This window comes from Salmo trutta, chromosome 19 (assembly GCF_901001165.1).
Source record: "Salmo trutta chromosome 19, fSalTru1.1, whole genome shotgun sequence".
In the NCBI taxonomy this organism is placed as follows: Eukaryota; Metazoa; Chordata; class Actinopteri; order Salmoniformes; family Salmonidae; genus Salmo; species Salmo trutta.
In genome coordinates, this window is record NC_042975.1 from 48,510,200 (window position 1) to 48,529,467 (window position 19,268).

Below are 19,268 nucleotides of genomic sequence, written 5' to 3' on the forward strand. Positions count from 1 at the left end.
TGAGTGTGTAAATAAAGGTTGAAATCTCGTTGATCAAAATCTCAAACAAAAATATTACCCAAATGTCCATGTTGAAATGACTGGGTGTACCAAGTGGGGAGTGCTTGTCAATTCCCGTATCGTCAGTCGCCGCTGCTGACAACTTTGGCGCGCACACCGTGTATCTCAGCTAATTTCAATGCATTTGATTATTGATTTCTACTGTATTGATTTGAAGCTGTCAGGTGGGAACAGACTTTGTATTTCTCCCAGTTTATGTTTCCGTCACAGCATCATCGCCATCTCTTCACACACGGGCCGGTGACCCTGAGGAAGATATCTGAGAGATGGGGAACATGCGAAAACAGCATTGGTTTACTTGTCAATACTGGAGTAGAGCGCTAACCCGAGGAGAGCCTTGTGCAGGTAGAAACCAGGCTGTGTTCCAACACCGTGTATTGATGACAGGCAATCGTTCAGGGCTACAGTGGCAAGATCTGTCCAAACAATTCCTCTGCAGAGAGGTTAAGTGACATCGATCCAGGATTCCGCTCATATTTCATCCCAGAGACCAATATTCTTAATTGACATGGATCTGCTGTTATTGATTACGCTCGAAGAAAAAGAGTGAGCGTGGAAGAAAAAAAAATGCACCTGCCCCACAAGTCAAGGTCGCAACTCCTTGTTTGATTCCCCTCTCCTTGTTAGTGTTAATCAAATCCTATGTTTTATAATGAAAATAATGCAAATTTTCCATTTTAATTCCACTGATCAAATAGCCCTCTACAGCAATTGTCTTTTCATTAAAGAAATCACTGATCATTAATTAAGCATTTTGACTACTTTACATAAAGCTTTAAGTGAGGAAGGGCAATCAGAAGCAGATCAAACGACCTGTCTCTAATTGAAGTGCAAAGCACCCCCTCTTCCCTCCTCCTCGTCCTTCCAGTAAGGCTCTCTGCCGGAAAGTCGACAGGACTCCCCCAGGGCTCCTTCACTCCTCACACCATGGGACTATAGCTGGCCGCTCTCCATCGCTCTCTCTTTGCTTCATCCTCCCAAAAGGTTCTCACTCAACGCGCTAGAAGAAATACGCTTTAGTGCGGCACTCACTCACACAGGGAAAACAGTTTCTTTGGAGGTGTGCGTGTTATTGCTACCTCAGACAGACCACAGCAAGCAGTGAAACAGAGGACACAGAAAACTTCAACAAAACACCTCTGAATCTAGAACTTTATTACTAAAAACCAAACAAAAAAAAAACAAAACAAATCTACCACAATGTCCAGAAGTATGTTTTATTGTTTTTGTGTTATGTGCAAGGCTGTGATGTGATACTATTATCATTAAAACAAGGTCAACAATTTTAGATAGCTGCCTGGTTGTGATCATGGTAATAATGAAATTCCCAAAATTCTTTAAAAATATATTTAAATTGGCAGCTTTTTTAAACCAGCAAGTGTAACTTTTTACCAGTGTCGTATCTACATGCATGCTTGCATCGGATGTGCATTGGGGTATTTCATTTTACTTTCGTTTTTTTTTTTCTCACTAAAAATGTATCCACTTTATTACGACGTCAGAATAGCAAACGCTAAAGCATTTTTTTTTTACATGTCTAAAAACGAAGGGGGATAAACAGAACAGGGGTTACTGTAATACTGTATTTATAACAGCAATAGAACCTTTGAACTGAACACAGCAACAGAGAAGCCTTTACAGGAGGAAGGGCTCTATAGGATAGAACTCAATCTCTCTTTCTTTGTATCCAGACGGAGCTTTGAGTAAAACACACTTAAAATAAACACTGGAACAATGCAGTTTAGGGAGCGGACACATTTCTAAGTCAACAGACAGTAGTGACATTTTTCAACAATACCCCCCCCCCCCCCCTCCCCCATCCACCCCGGACAAAAAAGAGGGGAAAAGCGTAGAAATTCAGAAACCATTTGAGTCCCTTTTACTTGATGATGAACAGGGGATAGAAGAAGAGAAGCACATTTTTGTCTTGAATTTGACATTTCACATCCTCCTTCAGACTTTTGAGCTTTAGGAAGATATGATCCTATATATGCGCTGCAAGACTTGTGCTATTGGGGCATTGGAGGAATCAACAACTAATAACGAGAATAATAATAGCAAGAATAATTAATAACAATAATAATAACGAGAGGAAAATCGGCTTGGAGAGAAATAGGATAGAGAAGGAGGATAGGCTTCTGTATGTGCTTCACAGGGAGTAGAGAGAAATCCAAGACAGTTTTATTTTCAATGGTCCTTACTTTTTTCTCTCAAAGAGGGTAGAACAAAAGTAGTCAAAACAAGTAAAATAGAGGGATTTTTTTACAAGTAGCTGAAGTGAGATGATGGGGCAGCAATAAGCGGCACTCCAGTGTTGCCTCTCACCCCACCACACCCTCTCTGCAGTCCTGTACATGAGTTTCAGGGGATGGTTTTGGGGATCCATTCCTCCCTTCAGTCATCCCTCTTCTCCACTCGTCCTCTCCCAGCCAAGGGCTCTGTCTCTGGGGAAGCCTGCAGCGACAGCCCTGGGCCAGGTCTAGAGAAGCTGGAGGTCTCTCTCAGTACATTATTGGAGGCTTGGTGTAGGGTCTGTTCTCTGTTACGGAAACAAAGAAACATCAGTTAATCAAGTGCTCCATCCACCCATCTTTACTCAGTGTCACACCGCCGTTTTATAGCTAATCTCAAGCTATTCTACACCTTTTGCCATGAGGTGGAGAGAAAATGTTGCTGTTTTAAAGCTAATTTCTTGCAATTCTACACATTTTGCCATAACCCAAAACACAACCAAAACAATCTGCATCCAACAAGTTTGTATAGTCACAAGCTTGATGTAGTCAATAACTAAACTTTTTACTACTTTAATACACTATAAAAGTATTAAAATGGGGGGGGGATAGATACAGCACATCAAGTGTTTTCATTTCTAAACAGTAAAACAGATATGTATGAAATGACCTTCAAATAAAAGCTGATATTCTTTAGTGTTGTCTCATATGAAACATTTCATATCAAATCCAAAATGCTGGAGTATAAACCCAAATGTACAGCTTTTAACTTCACTGTTCAAACAAATGAATACAGAGGGGAGTGTAAATAAAGATGTTTCTCTAGGAAAGTTGTTTACTCTCCAGAGTGTGTATATATTTCAAATCATGTGAAACTGAGTTTGTGATTTCTCAACTTCTCCACAAGCACGAGAACAAAAGTTCAAGAGCAACCAATGGATTTAGTATCTCCTTTAATCAAATGTGCATCAGGAATAATATGGGTGATTAATCATTTAGTGTTAGTTGTCAACAGGAGGGGACAGCTGAAAGAAAAACAGCTGGATAACAAAGTGACTGGAGTCAGCAGCTGCATGTTAATCTCTACATGGTAGTAAGCCACCGTCAGCTCCTCTCACTGGAGACAGAGAGAGAGAGAGAGAGAGAGAGAGAGAGCCAGGATGGGCAATCACTGTGCTGTGCTAAGGAGAGTGGTTCTGCATGTTTGAAATGGGTTCTGGGAAAATAGAAAATACGACGGATCATCATCAAGACGGGGGGGGGGGGGGGGGGAGCAATGTTCGGTGGTGTTGGAGGACAAGGCCCAGAAAGAGAGAAAAGGCTGGTGATGTGCTGTCTGTACTGTCAAGAAGAGAAGAGAATCCCTTCCTGGTTCTCTAATTGCATTCCAATGTCAATATGTACGGTCAAGATGTGACATTCGTTCTATCTGTTGTTTAACCCTTCCCAGGGCAGTGTGAATAGAATAGATGTGTGGAGGCAGAATGAGTGGTTTGTGTATGTTGCAACACCTCTGGGAGCCCTCCTCAGCAGCTCAATCCATATTTAACACGGCTCTGGCCCTCTGGCCCCATTCTTTTCTGCATAGACTGCAAACTGGCTAATTACAACAGATCTGGGACTGCCATAAAGCTTCACCTTGATAGTTCCTGCTCGCTCTTTTTTCATTGGGTTGCCAATTAGTGAGTTGCAAACTTTGGAAATGAATGATACCTAAGGGTCTCATTTGCTGTATGTACAGCACGTGTTTGGAACTAAAGCAGGTTATGAGATTTCGAGTTATCTGGGGGTCGATTGTTCGTGCAGCTGAAGATGCTGAGCCGTTTGTTTCAGGAACAAGTGGTTGTGACAGGAGCCAGAGTGAAGCCAGGAGTGTCTTGGTGTAGTAACACCTTGAGTGTTGAGGTCCTCATCTATCCTTTCTGGGTCCTTGCCTTTGATTACTTTCTCCTGCCCCTCCCTCTTACTCTCCCCCTCTTCTCTTAATCGGCTTGCAAAATGATGTCACCTCCTTTTTGTATTCAGCAGTTTCTGTTACCTCCACTCATCTTGATTAATAAAACAGACGCAGGTCGGCGTAATAGGCCGTAACACACAGAGGAACCTGAGAAAGCGTAAAAAGCTTTTAGGCCCAGAAGTGGGGATCTCAGCAAGGACAATCAAACCTAATGAAATCAGTTGTCAGTGCTAAGCTTGCAAAACTGTGAAGTCCAACTTGGGAGTGAAGCGAGGTGTAATTAGATTTCTCCCAGTGTAATGGATAAATGCGGTGGGCTGTGGGGGTGGAGGGGCCGGACAACACACTCCTGACTGGAGCTCTTAAGCCCCTGTGGGAGAGAGTCGGTCGGCTCCCTGTCCCCAAACAGCCAGGAGCTCCAGGAGAGGCCCCACGTGCCCAGCCACAGCATCCCCACAGACAGACACCTCTGCTGGGCATGGCGGTAGTGGGGCGATGGACAGGCTGGTGGACTGGGACTGGACGTGCACACCACATCAGCATGGGATCCCAAGCTGGCACAGTTGAAACAGAGCTTATTTTAATAGCACTGTAACTCAGATTGATTGCTACATAGTGAATGCAATCATTGATAGGTAGGAGGGGGATAAGATCTAACGATGCTTTCATAATGGTAGCTCAGATCTAATCAGCCAGTCGTTATGAGGCTTGAATGCAATATTACTGAGATAATTATCCTTTCAAACTTTGGCCAAAGGAAAGTCCTTCAATGCAAACAGAAGAAGCATATGAATAGGATAGATGTACTCGACCCGTTTTAAGCAGTAACACAGGAATTCATGGTTTTTGGGGAAAAGGTCTTCAAATGTAATTGAAAACTCCTGTTGCTGCCTGTTGCTGTGGACGGTGCCCAATCGCTCCAGAGCATGACTGAAGGTAGGGAATGATTATAGTGTGACAGTGTCACCCACGCCTCTCTCTCTCTTCCTGTGCCCTGTGGAGGGCAGTGGAGCGTGAGGGAAGGTGCGCCGTCTGTCCCTCACATGGCCGTTGGCAGTTCTCCCTGCTGCCCTAAAGGTCAGGAACGAACATGGCCCCATAATCCCCTTCTCCACACTGTCATTAGTAACGGACAAATACGTGGACTTACAAGGCTGAATGTCAGATAATTATGTGTTGCGATAGGAAAACACAACAGTAAGTGGGATTAACAGTGGAATTCTAAAGTTCTTACTGCGCACAGCCAGCCTTGAAACATGTCTGTACGTCTACATCCTTGACGTTATGGTTAGGACTTGAGGTTTTAGCTCCGAGAGGGGTTCCATATTTCGATAATCCTGACCAAGACCGCAGGTTTAAACTAACCTGCAGACGACCCCCTCACACTGATAATGAACCCTGTCCTTAGAAAAGCAAACCCCCCCCCCCCCGAGCAGAGTAACCTATTGATACGAGGAGAGGAGGACCTTAACATTCCGCTGCGTGGCGATGCTGTCAGAAGCAAGAAAAATGGAGAGCCCTTTATTTGCAGACTGTGAAATTGGCTCTGAGAAAAACAATCTCCACCTTCTCATCTCCACTGAAACACTTTGCAGCACACTCACCGGATGTTCTGTAAACATATGTATTTATTCACCTATCGCAGCCCACATTTCAATAAGACGTACGGCAGAGTGTCTTTAATTCGCCTTCAGACATGTTGATAATAGGTTCCATTTATCAAACAGAACTTCAGCTGCGTTTTAGGGGGATCGGATGGGAGGGCGGAGGTGGAGAGGCAGGGGGTTCTACAAACAAAACTCGGAGAGAATGGAAGCGTGAAACGCATATGCAACAACATCAGTTTGTAATCTTATTCCGAGGGGCGGGGAGTCTTCAAAGAGGCCCAGGCGGAGAGCAGAGTGCTGACGGAGAGAGAGAGAGAGAGTCTCTCTGGTTTGTGTTTGCTGTTGTGTCACAAGGTACTGTGAAGAGGCACTAAGGCCCATGTGTGGAGCATGTGGAGGCCACAACGTCCCCCAACCTCATCAATCCCCGAACGTTGACCTCCACATGTGAGGGTACTTTCCGACATTTAACAAGTTCATCCGAACGGTACTTTGTGGCGCACATATTGTGGTTTTAGGACTATATTAGGAAACAGAGAGATATACCAAATCCGCGCTCCTTCACCATGCTACCTCACCCCCAAGCTCTGGTTCTATCCATGTAGGAACATCTTCCGTCCAGGGTTCTAACGTGATGCTCCCAGAAGAGTGCACCGCCAACTACACCGAGTCACTTTTTACTTGTAAAAATGGCCATTTCTTTAATGCTTACCTTACCTATGTTTGTCTTGTGTAACTGCCAGCTTTTCTATGAGCGCTGGAAATCGCTCGTTTTTTTTTTGATATGATATGTGACGTCTGTCAAATTGCGCCCCGCAATCCACTGTTTTAAAATGGAGTGTGAAGTAGGAGATTTCAAACCTGCGCTACCACTCGGTCACTTTATAAATATGCATTCTTTAATGCTTACCTGTGATTGTCCTGATTGCGTCCCCTGCCAAAAAACCCCCCAAAATTGTCTGTGAAATGATGGGCTGCTCCTTCTCCATTCACAAACAACATTGCATAAAATGCTACTTAAATTGTATTTTAAAACGAAGGATATCAGCACCCAAAGGAAAGCTCTCAGTCACACAGGACAAACATAGGTACAAGGTAAGCATTAAAGAATGGACATTTTTACAAGTATCGACTGATAGTGACTTGATGTAGTTGGCGGTACACACTTCTGGGAGCATCACAACTTAACTCCGTAGATAACATTATACACTGAGTGTACAAAACATTAGGAACACCTTCCTAATAATGAGTTGCACCCCTTTTCCCTCAGAACAGCCTCAATTCTTCGGGGCATGGACTCTACAAGGTGTCGAAAGTGTTCCACATGAATGCTGGCCCATGTTGACTCTAATGCTTCCCTCAGTTGTGTCAAATTGGCTGGATGTCCATTGGGTGGTTGACCATCCTTAATACACACAGGAAACTGTCTGAAAGACCCAGCAGCGTTGCAGTTCTTGACACACTCAAACCGGTGCGCCGGGCACTTACTACCATAACCTGTTCAAAGGCACTTCAATATTTTGTCTTGCCCATTCACCATCTGAACGGCACACATAGACAATCCATGTCTCAAGGCTTAAAAAATCTTTATTTATTTAACCTGCCTCCTCCCCTTCATCTACACTGACCCGAAGTGGATTTAACAAATGACATCAACAAGGGGTCATAGCTATCACCTGGATTCAGCTGGTCAGTCTATGTGATGGAAAGAGCACTCAGTGTATCAAACACAGGAGTTAAATCATAGCTACCTGACCCCCCCCCCCCCCCCCCCCCCCCCCAGATCCCAGAGACCGAGAGGGAGCTTGAACCAGGGGCGTGCTAATGCTTACCCTGTACAGCCGAGTTCTCCTGCTGGCTTCCGTTATGCTCCGGCTCAACCTCTGGTATCACTGCCTCTGAAATGGAACACAACAATTAGGACTGCTACTTCTTACCTATCTAGCCTACATCTTACCTATCTAGACAGTATCCGGCGTAACCACATATACCAGGTGGAGGAGAAATTCTATCCAAAAGACAAATTATGTTTTAAGTGGGGGGGGGGGGGGGGGGGGGTGTATCTGAGATCGTACGGAAACGGGGATAAGATTGAGATAGGTTTTCTGCAAATAGCATGAGAAGTAGCCTGATTGTTCACACAATAATGTATTAGCCCCGACAACGTCAGATGAAAGGAAACCCAATGCATTTCTTCTAATAAATGCATGTTTAATCAGCCTTGGAAATAATTGCTCTGCCCTCTGAAATGTTTGCAGATGTGTGCCGTGCTCTTGATTCCGGTTTTTTCCCCCCCCCCTTCTCTGCTCCTGGTACGATATTCAGAAATAAACAACTGAAAATGAGGAGCTATCAAAACAATTTGCCGTTTTAAGCGTTTGCATTTACAGCGTTTATGATAAGTATCTGTATCCATTTCCTCCCAGGGCAACAATGCTAATACGCTGGGAGTGATAAGCACTGGGACATGAATGAAACTATCTGCATCGCTTTACAGAGAAGAATGAGGAAGACAAGTACTGGATTAAAAAAAAAGAGATGGGGGAGGGGGAAATGAGAGAGGGAGGTGGAAAGGGCAGGGGAAAGAACTTAAGAACGGGATGAGAGAGTGAAAAAAATATAATAAAACTAGATGAGAGGAGAGTTAAAGAGGAGGAGGAGAGGGGAGTGTTGAGGCCTACCGTTGAGACTCATGCAGAGGTTCTCTGGGGAGGTGGCCGTTTTGAGGGCCTGCTCCACCTGCTCGCGACGCTTGGACTCAAACTCCAGAGCCTCCTGCAGTTTCCTCTTAGCCTTCTTCTCCTTCTTCAGACGCTTCTGGATGGTGGCTGCACAGGGACAGAGGGACGGAGAGAGGGGGGGAGAGAGCCAGTGAGTTGACAGGCTCACCTCGACTGAGTCAAACTGAGAGAAAAAAAAACGTTGCATCAAGTGAATCCTTAGTGCTGCCTCCCAGTACTACAACAGCTAGCCTAGCTGCGCCAGCCTAGCCCAGAGCTGGCCGCTAGACTGTCTCCAGTTGGCAGCTCTTTGGGGTGCCGATTCTCCCCAAATTAACAGCCAAATAAAAAGCGTGTTCCCAGTAAAGAGGAACCAACGGCACCATGCAGAAGCACCAGCTCTGCCCTGTCTAACTCAGAGCTGCTAACACCTCTAATTACACACAGCTGATTGGACAAATCATCCCTTTACTGCCTCTCTATTAAAATACACATTTGAATAACAGGCAATGAAATAACAGCCATGGTTAATAGATAATCAGTGTCTGTACATATTGTTGGAGTTGTTACCGAGACGACTAATTGCCTTAATTTCTTGGCCGGGGTTGAAGATGCACAACTCAAATCTAAATCAGACACGGATGTGTGCCAAGTCCAGTATAGACGCAAGCACATATTCCTTTGACTGGGTTTTGATTGACTGTATGTATGTATTCATGTATTCATTCCCACTGCCAGGTCTCTTTCTCTCACTCAATCCAATGGGGCTTTATTAGCATGGGAAACGTGTTTACATTTGCCAAAGCATGTGAGAAGAAAAAAAAAGACAATAGGCAACAGTGAGAAGACACGACACAACATTTACGACCAACTACCAGACAATGAACAGTAAACAAAGGTTTAAAAAACGCGAAAGACATTTCAAGTGTTATATTATCAGCTATGCACAGTGTTTTAGCAATGTGCAAATAGTTGTGGTACAAATAGTAGCAGAGGATAAATAATCAGATACATTTTATGTTTGTGTTCCACTGGTTGCCCTTTTCTCATGGCAACGGGCAACAAATCTTTCTGCTGTGACGGTATTTCGCCTGAGAGATATGGGAGTTTATCAATGTTGGATTTGTTTTCAATTTCTTCGTGGGTCTGTGGGATCTGGGGGAAATATGTGTCTCTAATGTGGCCATACATTTGGCAGGAGGTTAAGGAATTGCAGCTCAGTTTCCACCTCGTTTTGTGGGCAGTGTGCACATAGCCTGTCTTCTCTCGAGAGCCAGGTCTGCCTACGGTGGCCTCCCTCAATAGCAAGGCTATGCTCACTGAGTCTGTACATAGTTAAGGATTTTCTTAATTTTTGGTTCAGTCACGGTGGTCAGAAATTCTTCCACTGTGTACTCTCTGTTTAGGGCCAGATAGCATTCCAATTGGCTATGTTTTTTGGTTGACTCTTTCCAGTCTGTCAAATACTATAGTTCTCTTTTTTCTTTCTCAAAATTTGGTTGGGTCTAATTGTGTTGCTGTCCTGGGGCTCTGTTTGTGTTTGTGAACAAAGCCCCAGAACCAGCTTGCTGAAGCTACTCTTCACTAGGTTCATCTCTCTGTAGGTGAGGGCTTTGTGGTGGAATGTGTGGGCATCGCTTCCTTTGAGGTGGTTGTAGAATTGAACATCTCTTTTCTGGATGTTGCTGACTAGTATAGTGATAACTAGCGGGTAAAGTCCTCATTCTTCTCTGCAGGCATTGATTGGGGTTTTGCGTTGTACCCAAAGAATATTTTTTTCTGAATTTTGCAATTGAGTGCTTGTCCCATTCTGTGAATTCTTGGTTGGTGAGTGGACCCCAGACCTCACAACCATAAGGGGCAATGGGTTCTATAACTGATTGAAGTATTTTTAGCCAGATCTTAATTGGTATGTTGAGTTTTATGTTCCTTTTCATGGCGGAGAAGGTCCTTCTTGCATTGTCTCTTAGTTCATTCACAGCGTTGTGGAATGTACCTGTGGTGTTGATGTTTAGGCTGAGGTAGGTATCATTATTTGTGTCCTCTAGGGCAACGGTGTCTGGATGGAATTTGCATTTATTATCTTGGCTTCTGGACCTTTTTTTGGAACACCTGACAGCAACTGTGCAGAAGATCTAGGTGCTTCCCCTCCTTGGTTTGGTGACAGAAGCACCAGATCATCTGCAAACGGTAGACATTGGATTTTCGAGTCCAGTAGGGTGAGGCCGGGGGCTGAAGGCTGTTCTAGTGTTCTAGTGTCCTCGCCAATTCATTGATATGTGTTCATTGCTATACGGTAAAGGCATCTCTCTCTCTCTCCTACCTCGGCTGTGTAGTTCAGAGGTGAGCTGTCTCTCCAGACTCTCTCTCATCTCTCTCTCCCTGTAGAGCTCCATCTTGAGCTCCTTCCTCTCCTGCTGGACTTGTTTCTCCTGCACGCGGGCGTTGTCCACCGCTACCTTCAGCAGGCCCTGCGCCGCCCGAGGGACAGAGAAAGGAGCGCAGCACTTTAACCTTCAACTCCACCACTAACCACCAGAGCACCATAACACACACACGCGCACGCACACACACAAACACAGAACACCACACAGCAGCACCCACTCCCACCAGTGCCACTATTCCATGACATAAAGAGTGTGTCTCTACCTGGATGTTGGTGAGCAGAGTCTCCACAGAGTTAAGTCCGTCGGCGAAGAGGAAGGGGGCAGGGAAGCCTGGAGGCAGGGTCTGTCCTCCCAGGGGCATCTTCTCAAAGCCTGGCTTCATCATGGGCAGGGCCAGCTGCGCCTCATCTGCTTAACACGACACACAATAGACCTGGGCTTTACAACCAGCTTTATCACACGTCACGGGGCTGTTAAAACAAAACTGATGCACAAACACACATTCCCTCCCATTCACAGGACCATACGAACAGTTTAATAAAGCTAAAAGCATTGCTGATGGGAGACAGCAGAGAGGGAAGCAGCGTGTGATGGTGTGTGAGGACGACGCCTGTATGTCCTGCACAGCCTCTCTCTGAAGAGCGGTTCATCTATAAGGAGCAGAGCGCAAACCCCCAGATCAGAGCAGAGTATCACCACGGAGACAGCTACCGAACAGCAAAGAGCATCATATTTTACCTTCCCACAGCCCTCTCTATCCTCCCACCCTCTCCTTCCATCCCTCCCTCCCCCACCCACAGAAGGAACGACAGGCCCGCGGTCCAGGGGAAAATAGATAGAAGCCTGAGAGTGGCTCGAGCCATGATTCACCCGGATAATCTGGCTCGGCGAGATGACACCAGCCATCCCGGCTTCCCGGGGCAAGACAAATAGGACAGCCAGGGTGGGAATTGTGATGACAGTGTATCACGGGTCACATCGATTTCCCGCTGCGCTCCCAGGCTGGCCAGATAACCCTGCACTCCATTCTGCCCATTGTTCATATTCCACCTGTCCCACAAGCAATAAATTTCCCCCTGTACTGGAAAGGGCATTAAAGTAAAGAGAGGGAGAGGGAACGAGAGAGGTGGAGAGAGAGAGAGGGAACGAGAGAGGTGGAAAAAAAGAGAAGAAGAAACCCCCCCCCCCCCCCACACCCCCCCCCCCCCCCCACACACACACACACACACCCCCCAACGGTTTGACAGTCTGTGATTAAGTTTTTCGTACCGACTGAAAGTGGTTCGCAGATCAAGGTCACACAGATATAGTGTGAAGTGGAGAGGATTGTGTGTGTGTGTGTGTGTGTTAAGAGAGACAGAGATAGAGAGTGATAGGGAAAGAAAGGGGGAAAAGAGAGAAGAAAAACAGTGAGAGAGGTGTGAGGTGAATCCTTAGATAAACTGAGAATCAGTGGGAAGATTTTCAGAGTTCAAAAATGGCATCTGCCAAACAGAGCATCCAGTTCCCATCTTTGGCCTTTGTAATGGACCTGGTCAAAGGCTCTGTCTCCCCCCTGCCTCCTCACCCCTTCTCACCCCCACACCTGGCCCTCTATATGACTGCTTAACAGCTCATCTGCACCCCTGTCACAGAGCCTCTCTGGTCCCCTGCATTAAAAGAAAACTCCACCCCAAAACGACTGTATCTTTTGGTATTGCTTTCAGAAGTCCATTGTTGATATAGTCCCAAAGTTTTTTGCAGGTCAGCAATCAAGTTTTCAGGATATGTAACTTTCAAAATACAGAAATCTGACCAGATGTCTTTATTTTGAAAGTTACATATCTTGAAAACTTGATTGCTGACATGCAAAACATTAATTGGGTTACTCCTAAAAGCAGCTCTGTACTCTACTGTGTGCCCCAGCACCTCCCTCCCTCCCTCCCTCCCTCCCTCCCTCCAGTAGGCTCTCTACACCTAATTACTACTCTCTTTTAAACGACAGATTTATCTTGCTGCTGCTGCTGATAGCACACAATTCAATTCATTTTATTCCGTGGGCAAAGAGGGGGAGAGGGCTGGCCCGTGACATTTACAAAGTGCCCTGGTTCTGTCTCAGGTCACTGTAATGCGCACAAGTAATGATGCAGGGTGTGTATGCCGCCTACAGTGTTCTCTGTGCGTACGATGTGTGTGTGTGTGTGTGTGTGTGTGTGTGTGTGTGTGTGTGTGTGTGTGTGTGTGTGTGTGTGTGTGTGTGTGTGTGTGTGTGTGTGTGTGTGTGTGTGCGCGCACACGTCCCCCACCTGGAGAACATGAACAGCATTCAGCCCAACTGTGCTGTAACATTAGGGAGGTGCGAAACAGCTATTGAACAACACTTGACTGGGAATCAGGTTTCTTTGAAGGAACATGATGAACCAATGACGTGGCTTCAGAACCCTCCACTTACCCCCCCCCCCCCCCCCCCACAACACACAAACAGAGCAAACAAATAAATAAATGAACAAACAAAAAGAAGGGGGAAGCGCTGTTTCCTTTTAACTCAACGCATGAATCGATCAATTATTTAACAATCAAGCCTTTTATTTGCCCCTAAAAATAAAGACAATGTAAAGTTTCTGAAAAGAAGAAGAAAAAACCCAGAGGTTTCAGAGGTTTCAACAAAAGGAGAGCTCTTTGAAAAGTGGGCTGAATCCATCAACTCCCATTGCAAAGCTCTCAGCAGAAAGGAGGAAAACAACTAAAACGGGGAAAGGAAGGGAAACGGTTAAAACGGGGGACAGAACGCTCCAGTGTTCTGCTTCAGAAGGCTGAGTTCTTTACCTGCACGCTCTAAGAGCTGTCACAGTGGCGCTGTAAGGACTTTGTCATTTTATAGAATGGCTCTGTCCCAGATGTGAATAGAACATTCCCGACTGTGTGTCCACCACCGAGAACCTTCCTCATCCAGTCTTACCAGAAGTGGCTCTTATATCCATAACACCATATGGGCGAACAGATGCCCAGGCAAGGATAGGCATAGAGGAGAAAAGCCCATAAAGCATCCACAGCAATATCCCATCTACACACTCTCCGTACTCCGGCCCAATTTACCCCCAGCAGCATATTTTCTCCGACTCCCCCGGTGCTGTTTGCCTCCATGTGATGTACTTGTTTATTCATTTCACTACATGTGTAGCCGAGCTGTCTGCTGAATATTCAATAGCAGCCAATTAGATGGTGATTTAGGCCAGCCCTGGTGGGTACCATGCGATTGTCAGGCCTACAAAAAAAACGTCAGGCAGAGAGAGAGAGAGAGAGAGAGAGAGGCCTCACTGTGGCTTTTACATAGGATCAAGGAAGGTAAATAATTATAATGACGACCAAGTTGGATATCAAAAAGACAGACAGAAAAGGAATAATTAGGGTTTGGGAGTTTCATGTCAGGTAGATATTTACACATTTTGGTACACGTGTTAATTATATCAGATGCATAATCATGACTCTAGCAGGACATGGGATACAGCAGGATACATAGCGTTAGAACAGGTGACCCACTTCCCTGGCCTGCTCCATCTTCTTTTGCTGCTCTGTAGGCTGCACCGGGCCCTGTCTAGAGTAGAACACTCCACATCCTTACGCTATCTGCTTTGCAGGCTCACTAATCTCCATACAGACCAGACCTGGGGACAAATACGCCAATGTATTTCCTGTGTCTAAATGGCATCCACATAATAAACAAACAAAAAAAATGTAAGATGCAATTGAAAAGTAAACCTGGCTCTTTGTTCCACTCTTCCTCTCTGCCCGGCACCTTATCTCAATGGCGCCCCCTTGTGTTCCATCCTCTTTCCCCCCAAAACTTGTAATCACCTGGCAACAGCACCCTTCAGTCTGCTCTCCAGCACAGAGGCTCCACTGTGTTTAAGTGGACTGATAAATGCACAGCGCTGTTCAGTCATTCGACTCCCCCAGCGGCACTTACGTGTATCACAAACCCAGGATCAGTCTCCAGCAGCTGGCAGAGCAGAGAGAGGCAGAGTATTCAATACCACCCCCCACCCCCCCACCCAACACACCAAGCAGTCGTGATGAAGCACAACTCACAGGAGGGGCAGGAAGGGAGATGGATCTCTTCCCTGCCAACTATCTATTTATTCCCAACAAGATGGCAGGTTTTGACAACAGGCACCCAGGGAGCCATAAAGCTCTGGGAACCAAATGTCTTGATGATATTTATAGTGCTCTCAGAGAAATACTCCAATCAAACAGGACTCAGAGTATTGGCAGGAGGAAGAGACTCCAGGGGTAGCTCTTTTCTGCTCGGATCGACACACACACACACGCACACGCACACACACACATACAAACACGCAAACAAACACACACACACACACAGACACACCTGCTTCTGCTGGAGCTTTTACTGTTCTGGAATTGGAACTATATGATCAAACATTCACACTTTAGACTACAGTATGTCAACAATGTCTGTTTTTGCCAATTACCAATTAGGAAGAGATGTGAGCTGTTGTAATGAGACGTTTGACAAATCTGGTGTTAACAAAATAGTCTGCCAAAATGAAGCTGGAAGTGAATTGGCATGCCTATATGTTTTTCCTGCATTTCATCTAATACATTTAAAGTGGCAATCAGCAGTTGAAACAATGAAAAAAAGCATCTTCCCTGCCCCTCTTTTGGTAAAAAGCTTAGGGATGGGGTTGGAGAAATGTAACCACCTCAAATCCACTGACAGAGTTACAGATACGAGGACTGGCCATCCGTGATATCAAAATGATAGTTTTAACCATGTTTTGATTCGGTTTGTTTACATTTACTTTCAACTGTTGTACTCGTGGAGTGCGACAGTTGAACTAAGGTCATGAGGCATTTAGAAGTCATATTTTTCAAGAATCAATGGGTACATATCATTAATGAATACGTCTAAATAATGTGGGTGCAGCACCCTTACAACCAAGTACGAGCTCTACCACTCCCCCCCCCCCCCCCCCCCCCTATATGCCATGTTGTCCCTTGGACCCCCATCACCCCTAGGGTCTAACCTATTCATCTACTCCACTACTTCCAAATAATCCTAAAGGCCACATTTTCCCCCCTGACTTTAAACAAGACAAACCCCCTGAACGACAGGCTGGATTGAGAACAGTCTGGAAGTGCATTAAAACCAGGCTCACAACGGAAGAACAAAAAAACAAAAAAAAAACAAGGTGAACTTAATGAGCTTAACCAAGTCAAGAAGGAATGGCCAATGTTCATTATTTTCCGAAGATGAAAGCATGACAATAAAAGTGAAACTAAAGAACAGGGCCGGGGAAGTGTGTGTGGGGGTCCTTTTATTATATTTGAACTGCCATACGTGGAAGTCGACATATACTAAATTGCTAAAGCACTAAAGATAAAGAATTGAAGGAATGTAAATTAGCGCTGAGTGCCGTCTGTGAGCTGCAGTCAGGCCCATAAAGCTGGCACTGCATTGATCTCTGCCCTGAAGGTAGCTAGCTAGCGTTCTGGTCTGTAAGGACCGCTGTGAACGCACACAGCACAACATCACAGAGCACCTATGTGTCCGTTACGTTATGGAAAAAGATTGATTTCAGGAAAAGTTTGTTCTAATTCACAGAACTCACGTGGGAATTCCCACTTCAAAACTTGTGTCTGATGGAAAAAAAATGGGAGACAGCAATTTAGGTGGACAAACATAAACAGGAAGTGTGCAGGTAAATACATAACTAAACACGTTCAAAGGGATAAGAGGCTCTGTGTGTTTTCTTGCTTAATGCGCCAACCTCCAGCTAATGAATATTCATAGATCAAATGAACCTTAATGAGGTATCTCTTCTCCCAATTAGCCTTTGAGTAGTGATATGAGGAATATTAAGTGAGAGAAATACTGGGTCAACACTTCTCTGGACCAGGAGAGATGAAGAGCTGAGAGAGAGGCAGAGAGAGGCAGAGAGAGGCAGAGAGAGAGAGAGAGAGAGAGAGAGCGAGAGAGAGAGAGAAAGAGAGAGAAAGCGAGAGAGAGAGAGAGTCCATACTTCTGTTCAGGAGTTCACAAACCATCACTAACCGTTTATTCCTAGAGGTTGGAAATGGGGCATTGATAATATATCCAGCACAAAAATCCTTAGAATTTCATTTTCAGCCTTTCTTTTTGAAAGGTGTTTGGGCTCTAACCAAACCCTCTGCAGTTAGTGTGTATGTGTCGAAGCAGCAGTGGACTAGGCCTAGGGAGTGGGAGGCAGCACCATGTGTCCGCTTGCCCGGGATGCACCATGTGTGTGGGAGTGGGAATAACGGCATCCTGCCATGACACTAACACTGCCAACTCCACCTTCCTGCCCGGATGCCTCACTCGGACACCGAGCGAGAACACATCCCAGGTAACAGTAACAGGTTCAGTCTGAGTGGGTACCCACCCACCAATCTACCCCCAGAACCAGAGCAGAACCACAGCACCTGTCTGTCCCCTCCCCCCACCACCCCCCTCTGACAGGAACGAGTGGGATAATTTATTACCCAGCCACTCAGCCAAGAGTGCTGGTGAGTCGGGTGACTTTCAATCGCTAACAACCTTGCCCTAAATTAACCAGCGACTGTAATGGCTCACTCTGCTATCCACAAACACAAACGTCTCTGGTCTAGAGGCACAGTACAGTACTTATTTATGTATCCATCTTGAGACAGAGAAGCAGATAAGTTGTGTGTGTGTGTGTGTGTGTGTGTATACAGCAACAAACTAGCTACTGAAGACTGAAGAGGCCCACAGCTTAAAGCTGGAGTTTAATTAAACCATCACAAACTCACTTAGAACCGCAATCAGCCTAATGATCCAAAAGGGTCTTCAAAGCCGCCTGCGCGGATGGTCCCTTCTGCACATTACAGGGACGTGTTCCCCCCCATAAACAAATAGGCCCCCGACAAGATAAGAGGACGGAGCCCTTTAAAAAAAAAGGGAAAAAAAAGGCGAAGGCTTATGACGCGTTTTTATTTATTTATCCTTTTGCGTTCGCAAAGAATAACCACATCTGTCGCCAAGAAGTTAAGAAGCTATCAGTTGTGAAACGCAGCCAAGCCGACGCAGTTAAAGTACAGACTCCTGGCTTGGAACAAAAAAGGGGGGGGGGGCGGGGGGAATTCATTTTTCCTCCCCCAGTGAAGGGGCTCTTTGCGTTTGTTTTGACTGATTTACCGGTTCGCTTATCTCAAAGAGCGAAACAATGCTGCACATTTCTATCAGAAATCATTACAGGCCGTTTCAAATCATTTCCGCACAGCTAATTTCATAATGGCAGAGGGAAACATTGATTGTAACCAGATGCCTCATATCTGCCTTGTGGAAAACTGGCTGCAGTGCAGCGGTCCTGAGTCCACTGTGCTTTCTACTGAGGCCTTCACTCTACGGCCCATTCGGCCTGGACTAACACAAAACATACGTCATCCAGCTATGCCTGGGTGCAACTTCGCTAAGAGGGACAGGAAGTGGACGGATGGCAGCCAGGCCTCAGTTTCCACTCCTCCCAGGTGGGACACGGCTGTGTATCCTTGAGCAGGGTGTTTAATCTGATGCACAGGTGGGTATAAACACAGAACCTGCCTGATCTCAGATCCCATCTGGACCCTGATGCTTCCTGTGCATTCACACACAGCGACGTACATCCTGAGCCGTTTCCTTGGACGTGCCAGATGAAAACAGATCGAGAGTGGAGCGCTGGATTGATAAGTGAACGTTTACCTTTCCTCATGCCAGACATTCCTCTTGGCTGAGACTCCACTTCCATAAGTGATACTTGTCATTCAGAAGGACTACAGTAATACTGTGATTTTTCCCTCCGGCTGAATGTAACTTCTACAATAAAGTAGACATGTAATATAAAAGGTAGTCGTATACTGAAAGGTTATAGGTGAATGACAACATGAGATGAAAAGAACAAAGACAAAATAAGGACCTCGTAACCTCTACGAAAGGTCATAAGTAGGACTGGGCCGATACCAGTATAGCAACACTTGTTACGATCGTGGCAAGGAAACAAAATGTCGAGCAGATGAACTCATTTAGGTCAACAGCCCTAATGTTGGAAACAAGCATCAATATGGTTTGTCGTCCAGAGTCACATGCATTTATTTTCCAAGCTATAGCACACGGTATTTCACATACAACAAGTTTTTAAAGGACCAAAGAGTTTGGTTTGCTGCTTGTTTTCATTTTCTGCCCTGCTCACACCTTTGCCGGAGAAAAATATCCCAACACAAAGCAAAAAAATCAAGAAAGGGTGCGAGTTTGAAAGACAGAATGAAAAGCGGGCTAATTAATAAAAGTGTTA

General features: G+C 45.5%; 1 protein-coding gene across 8 annotated transcripts in view; it reads right to left on the reverse strand.

The window, feature by feature from the left end:
- Nucleotides 1-1,200: 1,200 nt before the first annotated feature.
- The window catches only part of dacha (dachshund a), a 134,589-nt gene continuing 116,521 nt past the window's right edge, over nt 1,201-19,268 (reverse strand). For 4 of the 8 annotated variants that reach the window (XM_029701557.1, XM_029701555.1, XM_029701556.1 and 1 more), the window contains exons 8-12: nt 11,225-11,373; nt 10,899-11,055; nt 8,537-8,683; nt 7,688-7,753; nt 1,201-2,599 (exon numbers count right to left, since the gene is read on the reverse strand). In XM_029701557.1, the coding sequence (XP_029557417.1) occupies nt 2,562-2,599; nt 7,688-7,753; nt 8,537-8,683; nt 10,899-11,055; nt 11,225-11,373 (557 nt within the window). In that variant the 3' untranslated portion in view covers nt 1,201-2,561. Of the gene's footprint in view, nt 2,600-7,676; nt 7,754-8,536; nt 8,684-10,898; nt 11,056-11,224; nt 11,374-19,268 lie in introns of those variants that run through there. The other 4 variants (XM_029701553.1, XM_029701554.1, XM_029701558.1 and 1 more) reach the window with 4 other exon arrangements.